We start from the raw sequence: 12,814 nt of genomic DNA, 5'->3' as shown, positions 1-12,814 counted from the left end.
ATATATATATATATATATATATATATATATATATATATATATATAAAATATATATATATTATCCAAAGTGCAAAAGACTTAATTTTGTATCTGTGTGTGTATTTTGGAAAGTATACTGCAGATAAAGGGAAACATCAAGCATGAGAAGCAGAGAATTGCTAAGAATAGAGCTAAAGTTTGAGCAATATTATGATTTAATATTGTTGCAGAACTCTGGGCTAAAAGCAATGTCTTCCAAAACAATCACTGCAGTTTTCTACACATGAATATTTGCAGATATTAATAGTATACCATATGCTTGGCTTAGCAGTATGAATATAACACGCCAGTCTACCGGATGCAAAATTCTCTCTGGAACACAATATTTTCTTGGAATATCCTGCTCTTTTTGACACCTCCGTTTTAACTTTTTCAATAACTTGATCTGGAAATGATGATGAGCTTGAAATCTATATAACTTGAAGGCTTTATCAGTAAAGCCCAGCAGAGTTATATTTCTCTGTGGCTGTGATGTTGAAACCTGGTGAAAAATCAATTTTTCCTTTTGCTGAATGGTATATTTGAAGCATTTAGAGAAGGTGAATGAGTGTGCTGAGGGCCTGTCATTCACGAAGTACTTCGTTATGCAGCATGTGTAGGTACATCTACTATTAGCCCTGAGAGGCTGTGTGTGTTTGATGCATTGGATGTTGTGTCAGCAGGAAGGAGAAAAAGAGGAGATGAAGTATATCAGAAAGAAAGTTGATAGCAGATGATGTTTTAAACAGCCTGTATCCCCAGGTGTAATATATTATGGAAATAATGATCGAGACAAGTGATGCTTCTTTGTAACCTGAAAAGGTACATTAGGGATTGTGCACACTCAAGTTACTCTGGACTGTGTACTTAGTTGTATCTTCATCGTGAACAACTCTGTTAGAGATTCAGTAGAAATGATTATATTAGAATAAAGAACAAAGTGCTTCTGACCTATACACTCTCATTAAGCACTCATTAAGAAATGTAACAAAAAAGACAGGATAAAGGCAGCATCTATGTCTAGCCTGTACCATTAATTAATTGGCTTATATGCTTGCTATGGGTCACTAAGGTTTACTTCCAGTAGCAATAGGCTGGTGTACCTTGCCTTCCCCCAGCAACTAAGGGGCTCAAAGTAGGAAACCAAATAAGTTCAGATAACATACTACATTTTAGGAATATCTTGAATGTAGGTCTTATATACAATATTATTATTTTCAGAGCCTCACAAACATATAGACTCAAGGTCAAAATTGCCAGCATATTCAGCCTGCAAGGCTGGGCTCTCTCTTCTGCTTTTTTATAGATTCTTTTACTGCTGAAATATAGCAGAATATTTTTGGCTAAAAAAAAAAAAAAAGGAACAAACAAAAAACTTTTCTGATCTTGCTTGAATGAAAAGAATATTAATAATCAGGAAATACAGCTCATTTATTTAAGACTTTGCATGCTGGCTTGCATGGCTAATATTTCAGTGAGATTTTCTTTTGCACGTAAATCCCTTAAGAATGGAATATGACTGCAATATGCTTTGTACAGATGTTAAGTGGGAACCTTGTATAATATATGTCCCTTCCCCTATCAACATCTTTCCTCTTCTCTGTTTCTCCTTCCTCACATTGCTGTTCCCTCCCCACATCTCCAAAATTAACTACTGCTATAGGAAGTAAGTTCATATTACTTGAATGCTTAGAAAAAATAAATGCTCTGACCATCGGAATGAAAAAATGGGATAAGCTAAAACAAAAAGCAATGAATGTTGGGAACTATTTCCAGTGACATAGGTAATATAAAGTTGTTTCATTAGAAGTATGAACATTAACAATTTTGGACATCCAAAAATGTAAAATCAACAGTCTGAAAACATTTATCTGTATGAGATACAACATTATACATGAAATATAATGACCTCTCTTGAAATTCAGCTGAACTGTTGTGCTACTTATTGAGACAAAGAAGACAGCTAGTTATATACTGTACAGAAAATCAGATGACAGAGTAAATAAGTTTTCTGCATTCCACATTCCATTCTCTTAGCTACAAAAGGAATATATGTACTCTAATTAGAGGGTGAAAATACTCTAAGCTTTTAGAAAGAGTATGCAAGAAGTGATAGATCCTGACTCTGGAAAGCTTTATCAGCCCATGGTGTTTGCATGACACAATTTTACGATTTTATTAGTTTGGCAGCCTACATTAAGAGGTCTTCAACTTTGATTATATTGAATACATGACATAATAGTTTATAATGAAAATTATCATGCATGGCTTCTATTCTTAATTTTTATGGACTCTTGGAGCCTCTAGTGAAATGTGAATAAATTTAGTTTTAAAACCTCTGTGATTATGCTTGTTATAGTAAAAAGAGCTAGAAACAGAATTAAAATATGAAACTGGAAATCAAATTTTAAGTTTCCTAGAGAATTATCATATTAGTTGTGCATTAAAGATTCTTACTTTAAGTTTTCGTTCTTAATGCTACAGGATTAATGTGCATTCTTGATATTTTCTTCCTATGTTCTTTAAATTAGGCAAAATGAGGATACTAAAGAATATTTTAATGGGAATTATTGGAATTAGATTTTGAGATGAATGGTAAAAGAAAAAATGTAGTTTGCCTACTTGTTGAACAAAGTATCCTTGTTCTGTAACAGAATTTGTATCTGTTTGAAATCAATGGTAATAATTTTACATAGTGAAAGCATTGTATACAGTTCTGAAATAAAGTTGTTCCTGTTTTTTCCCATAGGAAAAAAAAAAAAAAAATCCTTATGTTTGTTAAAAATTATAGATTCAATACCTGAAGGATACATAAATAAATGTATATCTTATTTTTGCTTGCTTTCCTGTCTTCTGAAACTACTCTCCAAACATGATCAGTTTCCTATAAATGTGATTGTCACTTTGTTTTTAAATAAAGGAGAGTAGAATCAGCTTCTCTATCTCTCTTTTATGTGATCGGTGTTACACCCTTTAAATTAATTTAATTATTTCCAATAAATTGAACAAGGCCAAGTTCTACATAGTTATAGTGCTATAGTTGTTTTTTAGAAAGCTATGATTTTACAGGACTTCTGTGCACGCATTCTTGTATGCACCATGTATGTTTGTGGAAAAGTATGATGCTAGGATTTTTTGGAAGTACCCATCAGCAGTAACTCCACAACCTTTCTTTTTTATTAAGTAGGAGATAAGCTGATCAAGAAAGTTACTTTTTCAGTCACTCGTATTTTACTAGTTAATAACCATTGTTAAATTAAATTCAATAGCCGTATAATGGTTGTAGATTGCTTTTCAGAAATTTCAAATGACACCTGATTGTGAATGTTGTTTATTAGGAAACTCTGTATGTGTTTGTGTGTGTGTGTGACTGTGTGCAGTGAGGAAGATGAATACAGTGACCCTTTATTTCATAAGATCTGCTTCTTAAATTGCCTCAGACTTTCATTAAATACCAGAATCAAAGATGGAAACTTCAGCTCTAAAGAGAGAATGTTCTGGGAAATTTTGAACAAATGCAACAGTCTCTTAACAAAGTTGTTTTCACCCCTAAATCATGCTGTAAACAGATAGTTTGGCAGATTATTTGTTAAACAGCATTAGTATCAACTACATGAAGTCAGCCTAAAATATGTAGTTTTGTTTCTAACTGATTATTTTTCTTTTTATAAGTACTGTTGAAACAAATGCAATAAATATTTAGATTCTTATCATAAATCAATCTAAAAATCTATCGTCTTAATTAGAATTCATTTACCTAATTATTATTTCTATCTCATCAATTTGAGTTTTGCACTAACTTCAACAATGCCACTTTTTTGCTATTCACACTTTAATTTGATTCCCATTCTAAGTTTATGAACAGTAGTAGGATAGTGCTTGAATATTCATTAGCTTTGAATTGTGAGCTATGAAAAGGTGCTTTCTTTTACCTTAATAAAAGTGGCTCAGCATGGGGTGGGTCAGTAATGACATGTGATTTTAGGCATCCAACAAATTTCCTTATTATTTATTGACGCATCTTGTCCAAACAGCTCCCTCACAAGTCAGTGGAGTAATGAAAGAGAGAGTGCTGCAGAGGAGCGTGGAGCTTTCCTGGCAGGAACCAGAACATCCCAATGGAGTCATTACTGAATATGAAATCAAGTATTATGAGAAAGTAAGTGCATAGATTATCTGTAATGTACAACAATGCACTGTTTGCAGCATGTTGGCTCACTAAACTGTGGAACAATGTTGTAACCGTAACCATGTTATCAAATACCCTGTCTCTTCAAAGTCACAGTGATTCTGCTCACTTTTAATAAGTAGTGCTTCCCTGCAATTATTATTGCTAGTTTATATATTGTATTTTGGTACAATAAAAGTGAACTTTCTGCTCAAAATCAGCCTTTTTTTTTCTACAATTTCCCCACTGTTAAATTGGACTGTGGATATTTTACCATGAGATTTGTTGTTTTCCAGTCTTCCTTACATTGTCTTTAAAGCTTTTTTTATTTCATTCTGTGTCACTGTGATTCCAGTCTTGAGATGAGACATCAAATACAATTCTTGAGTGCATTTGCTATTACATTTTAAGTTGAACAGCTTAGACTTAATGTCTGAAAACTTTCACACTTCCTACAGTCAGCTGATAAATATTCCTTATTTGTCCTTTTAAAAAGACCCATGGACAAGAGATTTGTTTTTTACTCCTTCTCTTGGTGCAGAGGGCTGCTTCTCAATAATAGATGAAGAGATCTCTGTTTCTGTTAGACTGAAATTGCAATCTTATTGATGTCTGTCAGAGTTTTGCCATTCATTTCAGCACGTCTAGGCCTTCATTCTTGATAGCCTTGACGTACTCCAGAATAAAAAAAATCTGACAAGCGTGTAAGCAGGGCCACATGCAACTATAAGCTAGATGAAAATTGGGTAAAGGCAGGTTGTGCAGCTGTATGGTTGTCATAGGACGTGAACTAAGTGTGGCTCATCCAGATTCCCTAGGAAATTTACTGTAGCAAATAGCATCTAGTTTTTATATGGCATTCTAGGAAGGGGGGAAAAAAAAAAAGATTTAAAAAAAAATTCAAGGAAGTAAACAAAGGAGCTACTTTGTAGCTTGTGAAGATATCACTTGTGAAGATATTTCATCTCTACAAACAAGGTAGTAGTATCTCTATATCAGCAAAAATATGTCAGTTTGCTAGCTAACGTGCAGTCAGATAAATTCAGACCAGAATGGATATAAAATCAAGTGTCACATCTAATTTTCAGTGCTTAATTACAGAAATATTCTTAGCAGTAGATATCTATATGAACTGAGAAGGAAATAAATTGATTATTTGTTAATGTTAACTTCCAGTTTTAGTTGTTCACTTTGATGACTTTTGTAACAAAACTTACCAGACATTTAATGTTAGCTAACCATTTATGTGAAAGGAATTTTACTCATTTTGGGAAGTAATTTTTTTCCCTCACACACTCACACAAAAGAAGTCTATACATTAAAAAAATGGAATGAAAAAAGACACATATTTGCCAAAAGCAAAACTGTTCTCTCCACAAACACAGGATAAATATATATATATGATTTTGCTTTGTTTTGTATCCACAATAGCTCCTGGTCTGTTAAAATAAATTAAACAAAAAATTGCCCAAGATATTATATTTTTCTCATATGATAACTACTAGAATGTACTGTTTATTATTCCCCACATGTTAATTCTACTTTAAACAAACAGGAGAAATTCATTGCCAATTTCCTGTATTTGCCAAGACAAGAATTGCTGTTATTTTTTCTTGTAAGTGAAGGAAACTTGCCAGTATTCTATTTATTGTAGTGAAATTAAGAAAAGAGAGTAAGAACCTGATCCTTCAGCTAGTCACAGATATACTGAATTTAAACCTTTAATTCAGTGAATCTATTTTAAAAAATGCTTAATGACTTGCTTTTGTTTCAAAGCAGTGCAGATCAGTTTGAATCGTAAGCTTCTTGCTCAAATTAGCAAGGCAGGTTTTTTTGTTCCATTATTGTGTTAAGCCAACCAACCACCCATCTACCCCCCCCCCCCCCCCAAAAAAAAACCCACAAAAAAAAAAAAAAAAAAAAAAAAAAAAAAAGATTTGGACATTTTCAGCTATTTTTAAGGCTAAATTAAGTCAAACATTTTTTGTGGTTCTGAAATGTTCTGATAAGTACTTTTTTCACATCTTATCCTCCTGGCTACAGCTGGAGTAGAAAATGCCTGAAATCTCCCAAGTAAGCCTGTCCTGTGATTTTTCTAGCTCAGGTTATTTTTACTTCTTTGTCTTTTCTTGGTTTATTTTTTTTTAATTCAAGAACTGCAAATAAGGCTCATTTGTGGTTCAAACCCAAAACTCTGAAATTCCATTGTGGCTTACAATTGTGAACCTGTATGAGTATTTACAGTCTTATTGTGCTTGATTCTCCTCTCTCAAGCATTCTTGTTCTTCCTCACATATCAACATACATTCCACCATGGTCCTCACTTAAGATGATTCAAATTTTCTTGGAAAAGATATGAAAAATTGTTGCTAGCTGAGTTGATGGGCTTGGGCAAATGACTGAGAGAGCAAGGCCCAGGAGAAGCCATTAGTGAATCTCTGAAAAGAAATCAAATATGTTGTGTTGAATCCAGTATTTCAGCAGAAGCCTTTGCTGCTTTGTTGACTGTAAAGGGGAAGGTTCTTCATCATTTCTTAGCTGACAAATTGAAATGAGTTACAGATTTATTCCTTCCCTCTGTATCTGTCTCATTAGCACTGCCTTATAAAGTTCATGCTTCTCTGGTCATGTGGTGCATTCAGATGGTTGGCTAGCTCACCTCTTCTGCCCTTCAAGTCAGGGTTGCTTTTGCCACTGAAAATCAACAGAGCTGCACATATCCGTTCTGAAAGATAATCTCAATCATTAAATGTGATGAATTCCATGAATGTGATGAAGACTCTCATCTACAGAAAGGGTCATAAGGAGAATCTAAAGAACTACAGGCTGGTCAGCATGACCTCGATGCCAAGGAAGGTTATGGAATAGATCGTCTCGAGCGAAACCTCACAGCATATGCAGGACAGCAACAGGATCAGATTCAACCAGCACAGGCTCATGAAAGGCAGGTTCTGCTTGACCAACCTCATCTCTTTCTCTGATCAAGTGAGCCACCTGGTAGATGAGGAAAAAGCTGTTTATGTAGTTTACTTAGACTTCAGCAAATCTTTTGATGCTATCTCTCTCAGTATTCTTCTAGAGAAGCTGACAGCCCTTGCCTAGACAGGTACACTCTTTGCTGGTTAACAAACTGGCTGGATGGCTGGCCCATAGGGTGGTGATGAACGGAATTAAATCCAGCTGGAGACGAGTGGTATTCCCCAGGGGTCGGTATTGGGACCCACTCTGTTTAATATCGTTATTGATGACCTGGATGAGGGGATTGAATGCACCCTCAGTAAGTTTTCAGATGACACCAATTTGGGAGGAAGCATTGATCTGCCTGAGGGGAGGAAGGCCCTACAGAGGGATCTGGAGAGGCTAGATTATTGGGCTGAGGCCAATGGGATAAAGTTCAACAAAACCAAGTTCTGGGTCATGCACTTCAGCCAAACAACCTCAGGCAGTGCTACAGGCTTAGGGCAGTGGCTGGATGACTCTGCAGAGGAAAAGGACCTGCAGATGTTGACTGATGCTCAGCTGAACATGATCCAGCAGTATGCCCAGGTGGCTGAGAAAGCCAATGGCATCCTGGCTTGTATCAGAAATAGTGTTGCTGGGAAGTGATAAATCCCCTATACTCAGTTCTGGTGAGACTGCATCTTAAGTAATGTGTTCTTTTTTGTGCCCCTTACTGCAAGAAGGACATTGAGGTCCTAGTGTGTCCAGAGAAGAACAGTGTAGCTGGTGAGAGATCTGGAGCACAGCTCTTATGAGGAGCGGTCAAGGGAACTGGGATTGTTTAGTCTGGAGAAGAGGCAGCTCGGGAGACTTTATCACTCTCTCTAACTACATGAAGGGAGGTTGTAGTTAGCTGAGGGTTGGCCTCTTCTCTCGTGTAACTAGTGATAGGACTAGACAGAATGGCCTCAAGTTGCACGAGGAGACGTTCAGGTTGAATATTAGGAAAAATTTCCTGAAAGGGTGGTCAGACATGAAATGTGCTGCTGAGAGCAGTGGTTGAGTCACTGGCCCTAGAAGTGTTCAAGAAATGTGTGGATATGGTACTAAGGAATATAGTTTAGTGGACAACGTTGGTGGTAAGTGAATGGTTGGACTTTTCCAACGTTAATGATTCTGTGATTCTGTAACTTTTTGAATATAATAAATGTCTTTGATACCATTTTTATAGCATTTGAAAGTGAGCAGTTACTCATAGGACTTGTGATATTACAGCTTCATATTTTGAAAGTGTCATACTGAGCTTCTCTCCCTGGATTCTTCTTGGTGCCCTAGAGTTAGAACCTGAGAACAGCTAGAGAAAAAATTGAAAATTTCTAGTCAGAGACCTGAGATCTTGGTGCAAAATCCATCTGGTTAAACATTAGTGCTATTATAATTTTTTAGAAGTGTTGGAAGTTAGGAACAGAATGTGTTCTGACCATACAGTAACAGATTTCCCTGTCCTTGAACTGTTTAAACTCTACAGGTCCCTCTGGAAAGCTGCGTTCAAGCTACTTTTCCATCATAATTTCACAAAATGTAATCCGAGCCAAAGAAGCAATTGTTTTATGTCTGGATTTTTATGAGTAACAACACGAGCATCCCATTTGAATTTTATGTTACACTTCGACCTCGTCATTGCAATGGCAGTATTTTGTAATACTCCACAGAGTATGCTTTATTTTTTACGATGGGAAAAAAAAGCATTCAACAAATTGAAATAAACTACCCAGGCTGGCTGTCAGTTGCTGATGTGTAACCATGATAAAATCTGACCTGTAAATGTCATTTAAATCTTTTGTCTGATTGTTTCCAGGATCAAAGGGAGAGAACCTATTCAACAGTAAAAACCAAGTCCACTTCAGCTTCTATTAATAACCTAAAGCCAGGAACAGTATATGTTTTCCAGATTCGTGCTTTTACTGCTGCTGGTTATGGAAATTATAGCCCCAGACTGGATGTTGCCACACTAGAAGAAGCCACAGGTAAACATTTGGATCTCTGGGAAATTTGCATTTTCATTAAGTAACAAATGAAGCATTTCAGAAATAGTAAGTAGTGCAAAATATTAAAGAGTCATAGGCAATGTTATTAAAATCAGAAGGAAAAAAAAGTTCTGTGAGTGGATTTTGTCATTGTATTTCGAAGGATGAACTTCAATTACTTATGTTACCATAGAACTACAAATTGCACTCTTATAAATAGCCATTATATTTGTAACATTGGGTTCTTCTTCTCTGATGTCTTTCTAGTGCAGAGAAATTGAATTTTTTTTTTTTTTAATTATTTGAACACACATCTGTTCCCTTATTACAAGAGGTTATATGAGCTGAGCAATTCTGCTAGATTCTTCAGTAACTGTGGAGTGAAAGGAAAAACAGATTCAGTCCATGGAGGCTTCTCCAGGACATCTTTTTCTGTGTAATTTCCTAGGAAAAAAAAAGAAAACAAACAAAAACAAACAAACCTTTATACAGTTTGTTTACATATGGGTTTGTCTTTTTTCAGATATATGTCTGTTCTTACTATCTTCTGAGCTCAGTTTCACTTATATTTAGTAAAGAATAAAGGTCTCAAAGACATTAGATTTCTCTAAGGTTCTTGTAATAAGCAGTAAGCTATGTAAAGAAAAAAACAGTCTCCTTAAATCCTCACAAAGGAAAGTATGAACCTGGAGCATGAACTTGCTCATACAGTACACCGGAGATTCTGTCTGTGACAACTTAGCAGGGAGATATTTTGGGAGAGCTTGCTCTTTCTTGATGATGAAACCAGTCATGTACCCTTGTTTGTCTAGAAATTTCATTGACACATTTTTCATGACTCATCATGTAGTTGTGTGCATGCATACTTCCACATTTTGAGTTTTCAGAAGGAAACTTTTGTACCACTGAGAGCTGGTAGCCATGAGCCAGCTGATCGGAGCTGCCCATGTCCCTTGCAGAAAAATTTGGCCATTTGGGTTTGAGTCATTTGCTTCAGGTTGACCTTCCCAGCAGCTCAGCCTAGTTTGGAGCTGGAAATACATAGCCTACAGGTTCAAAAGCTACAGATACCAGCTCTGCTCTGTGCTTTATGCAGATACGCACAATTGCATCTTATTTAACTGCAGCCAGGTGTCGCCTGAAGAATTTGAAGGTATATTTAAAAAACAGTAGTTAGGTCTTAATCTTGCTTCCACGCAGGATATGAAAATTATCAATAAGAAGTAATAGCACACACCTGATAGACTTAATTGAAATAGTAATTATCATAATAGTAGCAATAAAATATTATGACCAATGTTATTAGCTCTGTGTCTAATAGCAGGCTTTTCATCTGTAGAGTTCTGCTTTACATAGGCAGTCAGATTCAGTGAAATCTCTGAGATACAAGCAACAATATCCTGAGTTATAGACAGAAGTAATTTTATATCTGAATAATCTTCATATCTGAATAAATTTCTGGGGAAAAAAATATTTAAAGGCTTTTGCAATCTGTCATAGATTTCTACTAATTAATCACGGTTGCTTAAAATTATTATATCAAAATGTTTCCCCAAAATTTCATTTCTGATATGAGTATTTTTCTGCTCCATGTAAGCATACTAGTAGCCACCAAGATGAACAAAGACAATTTCTGAGATAAGCCTTAAAAAAAACCTAGTGCTTGACTGGAGTTTGATTAACTTATGGAAGAGTAGAAAATCCTAGAATAAATCTGACCGTTTTGCATCATGTACACCTTTTCTCAGTCCAGGTAATGAAAGGATACAAATAAATCAGTGACATACTGGAACAGTATGCACACCAGATTTTTTGTCTTGTCACAGGCTAGCTTTTTTTGACATTCCATGTCATGTGCTTTCACAAAAGAAAATTTCAAAAGTGGCATATTTTCAAGAGAGGAAAGGATGCAGTTCCCATCAGTGATATGCAACTCCAATGTTCCATATAAAATTGTCAGAAAGAATTAAAATGTTGGTAAAAAGATTGCATACTTAACAAATTATTTTAGAATTCTCATGCAAATAAGAATCTTTGTTTCTCCTATTTTATTTGTAATTTTATCAGATCTGGCAGGTTAATAAAATTGGGCACGCATTAGCATTTCATAAGAACATTAGTGGATCATTTTTATGAAATGTACTGCACTGTACAAGTGAGCAATAAACCCATGTTACGCTACAGTTAAGAGGCACTACTCTGTTTTCTACTTATTCCAATGACTTTCTGAATGTGGCTTTTAAGACTATCTGAGTATTTCAAGAATATATGTAGTGATAATACTCAACCAGCACAGTTAGCTAGCCCTGTTGCATACTCAATTTCACTTGATATTTCAGCTGTTTAGCACCTCTTGATTGGTGCAGTCGATTTAACAGATTTTTGTATTGTAATCAAAACTGCATGGCCACTTCTCAGTATTTGAGAAACAATCTATGTCATATAACCATGTATGTAAAATATACATATTTAATACCTGTATTTATACATACTGTATACGTTGGATTACATATACATGTTTATCTTAAAAAAAAAAAAAAAAAAAAAAAAAAAAAAAAGTAAAATTATAAAGCAAAAATGCTTTATGAAGGCAGTGTATTTATGTTCTGTACTATATTTGTCTCAGAACAAAGTACCTGAATCACTGTATTTTGTTCTTGGAACCTCTGCTGTTTATTAGAGAAAAGTCCCAAAGAAAGAAAATGCAGATCCAAAGAATGTCACTTAAGTGGTAATTTTACCTTTTGATCCACTGATTTACTTGAAAGATATCTTAAATCACATTACTGTTGAAGTTTTCATGTTCACTTCATCAAGTATTTTCTGCAGCTCGTACATTTCAGGTTGCCTGCATGAAAAAAAATGTTGCTAGAGGTGCAGTACAGCTTTTACAATTAATCTCCTCTTTTAAATCCTCCAGCATATTTGGGTGTACATTCCCCATCCCTTCAACCATATACTTAGAAGGTAGCCTTAACTTCTTTAAAGTAAGGACTGCCTCATTCCTTTGGATTAGCAGATATTGCAGTGTCAGATGTCACTTGTAGTTACTCCCTCTTTTGCCTTCTGAGTCTGAGCACAGCTTAACTGGAGGTAAGGACAGACTTCTCTGTCTTGCTGATGTTTTCCTGCCACCACCACCATGGCAACACCAGTGGATGGCAGCCATGCCATCTGCACTCCAAAATCTTTTCTCTCACAGCACTCTTACCATCTTTATTTCTGCCAGACCACATTCCAGAAGTTGGAATCTGAATTGCATGTAAGCCAAGTAACAGCATGAGTTCATAACACAAACAGGAGAAGCAGCACAGATACAGTACATGAACAGAGGCAGATGTCTCAGACTGCTGTCACTAGATTGTCACCAGACCATGCCCACATCAGAGCTTTTTTATTTCAAATATGTAAAAGTACATCATGCACTATGTCCCACCTATCTTACCAGTTGGACAGTTTACTCTGCCCCCAACATTTTGTAGAGCCGAAATAACATCCTCGGCTTGCCTCCAGAATGTGCTGGTATCCAACATCTTGAGGCAGTTATGCAGAGCAACCCACTCACATATGTCAACCTCTATGCACTCAACTTGGCTGCTAGATTAGGTGACAAGTTTGAGTGGGTGTTATTCCAAACTGTTAGATGGATACAACTTCGCAC

At 35.6% G+C, this 12,814-nt stretch overlaps 1 protein-coding gene across 3 annotated transcripts in view; it reads left to right on the top strand.

Moving 5' to 3' along the window:
- Positions 1-12,814, top strand: part of EPHA7 (EPH receptor A7) — a 151,066-nt gene that overhangs the window by 105,519 nt on the left and 32,733 nt on the right. For 2 of the 3 annotated variants that reach the window (XM_042879576.1, XM_042879596.1), the window contains exons 6-7: positions 4,053-4,177; positions 8,985-9,153. In XM_042879576.1, the coding sequence (XP_042735510.1) occupies positions 4,053-4,177; positions 8,985-9,153 (294 nt within the window). Of the gene's footprint in view, positions 1-4,052; positions 4,178-8,984; positions 9,159-12,814 lie in introns of all 3 variants that reach the window. The other variant, XM_042879586.1, reaches the window with a different exon arrangement.

This window comes from Lagopus leucura, unplaced genomic scaffold (assembly GCF_019238085.1).
Source record: "Lagopus leucura isolate 7727_CA_CO unplaced genomic scaffold, USGS_WTPT01 Super-Scaffold_73, whole genome shotgun sequence".
In the NCBI taxonomy this organism is placed as follows: Eukaryota; Metazoa; Chordata; class Aves; order Galliformes; family Phasianidae; genus Lagopus; species Lagopus leucura.
This window is presented reverse-complemented; position numbering and strand designations above follow the sequence as displayed.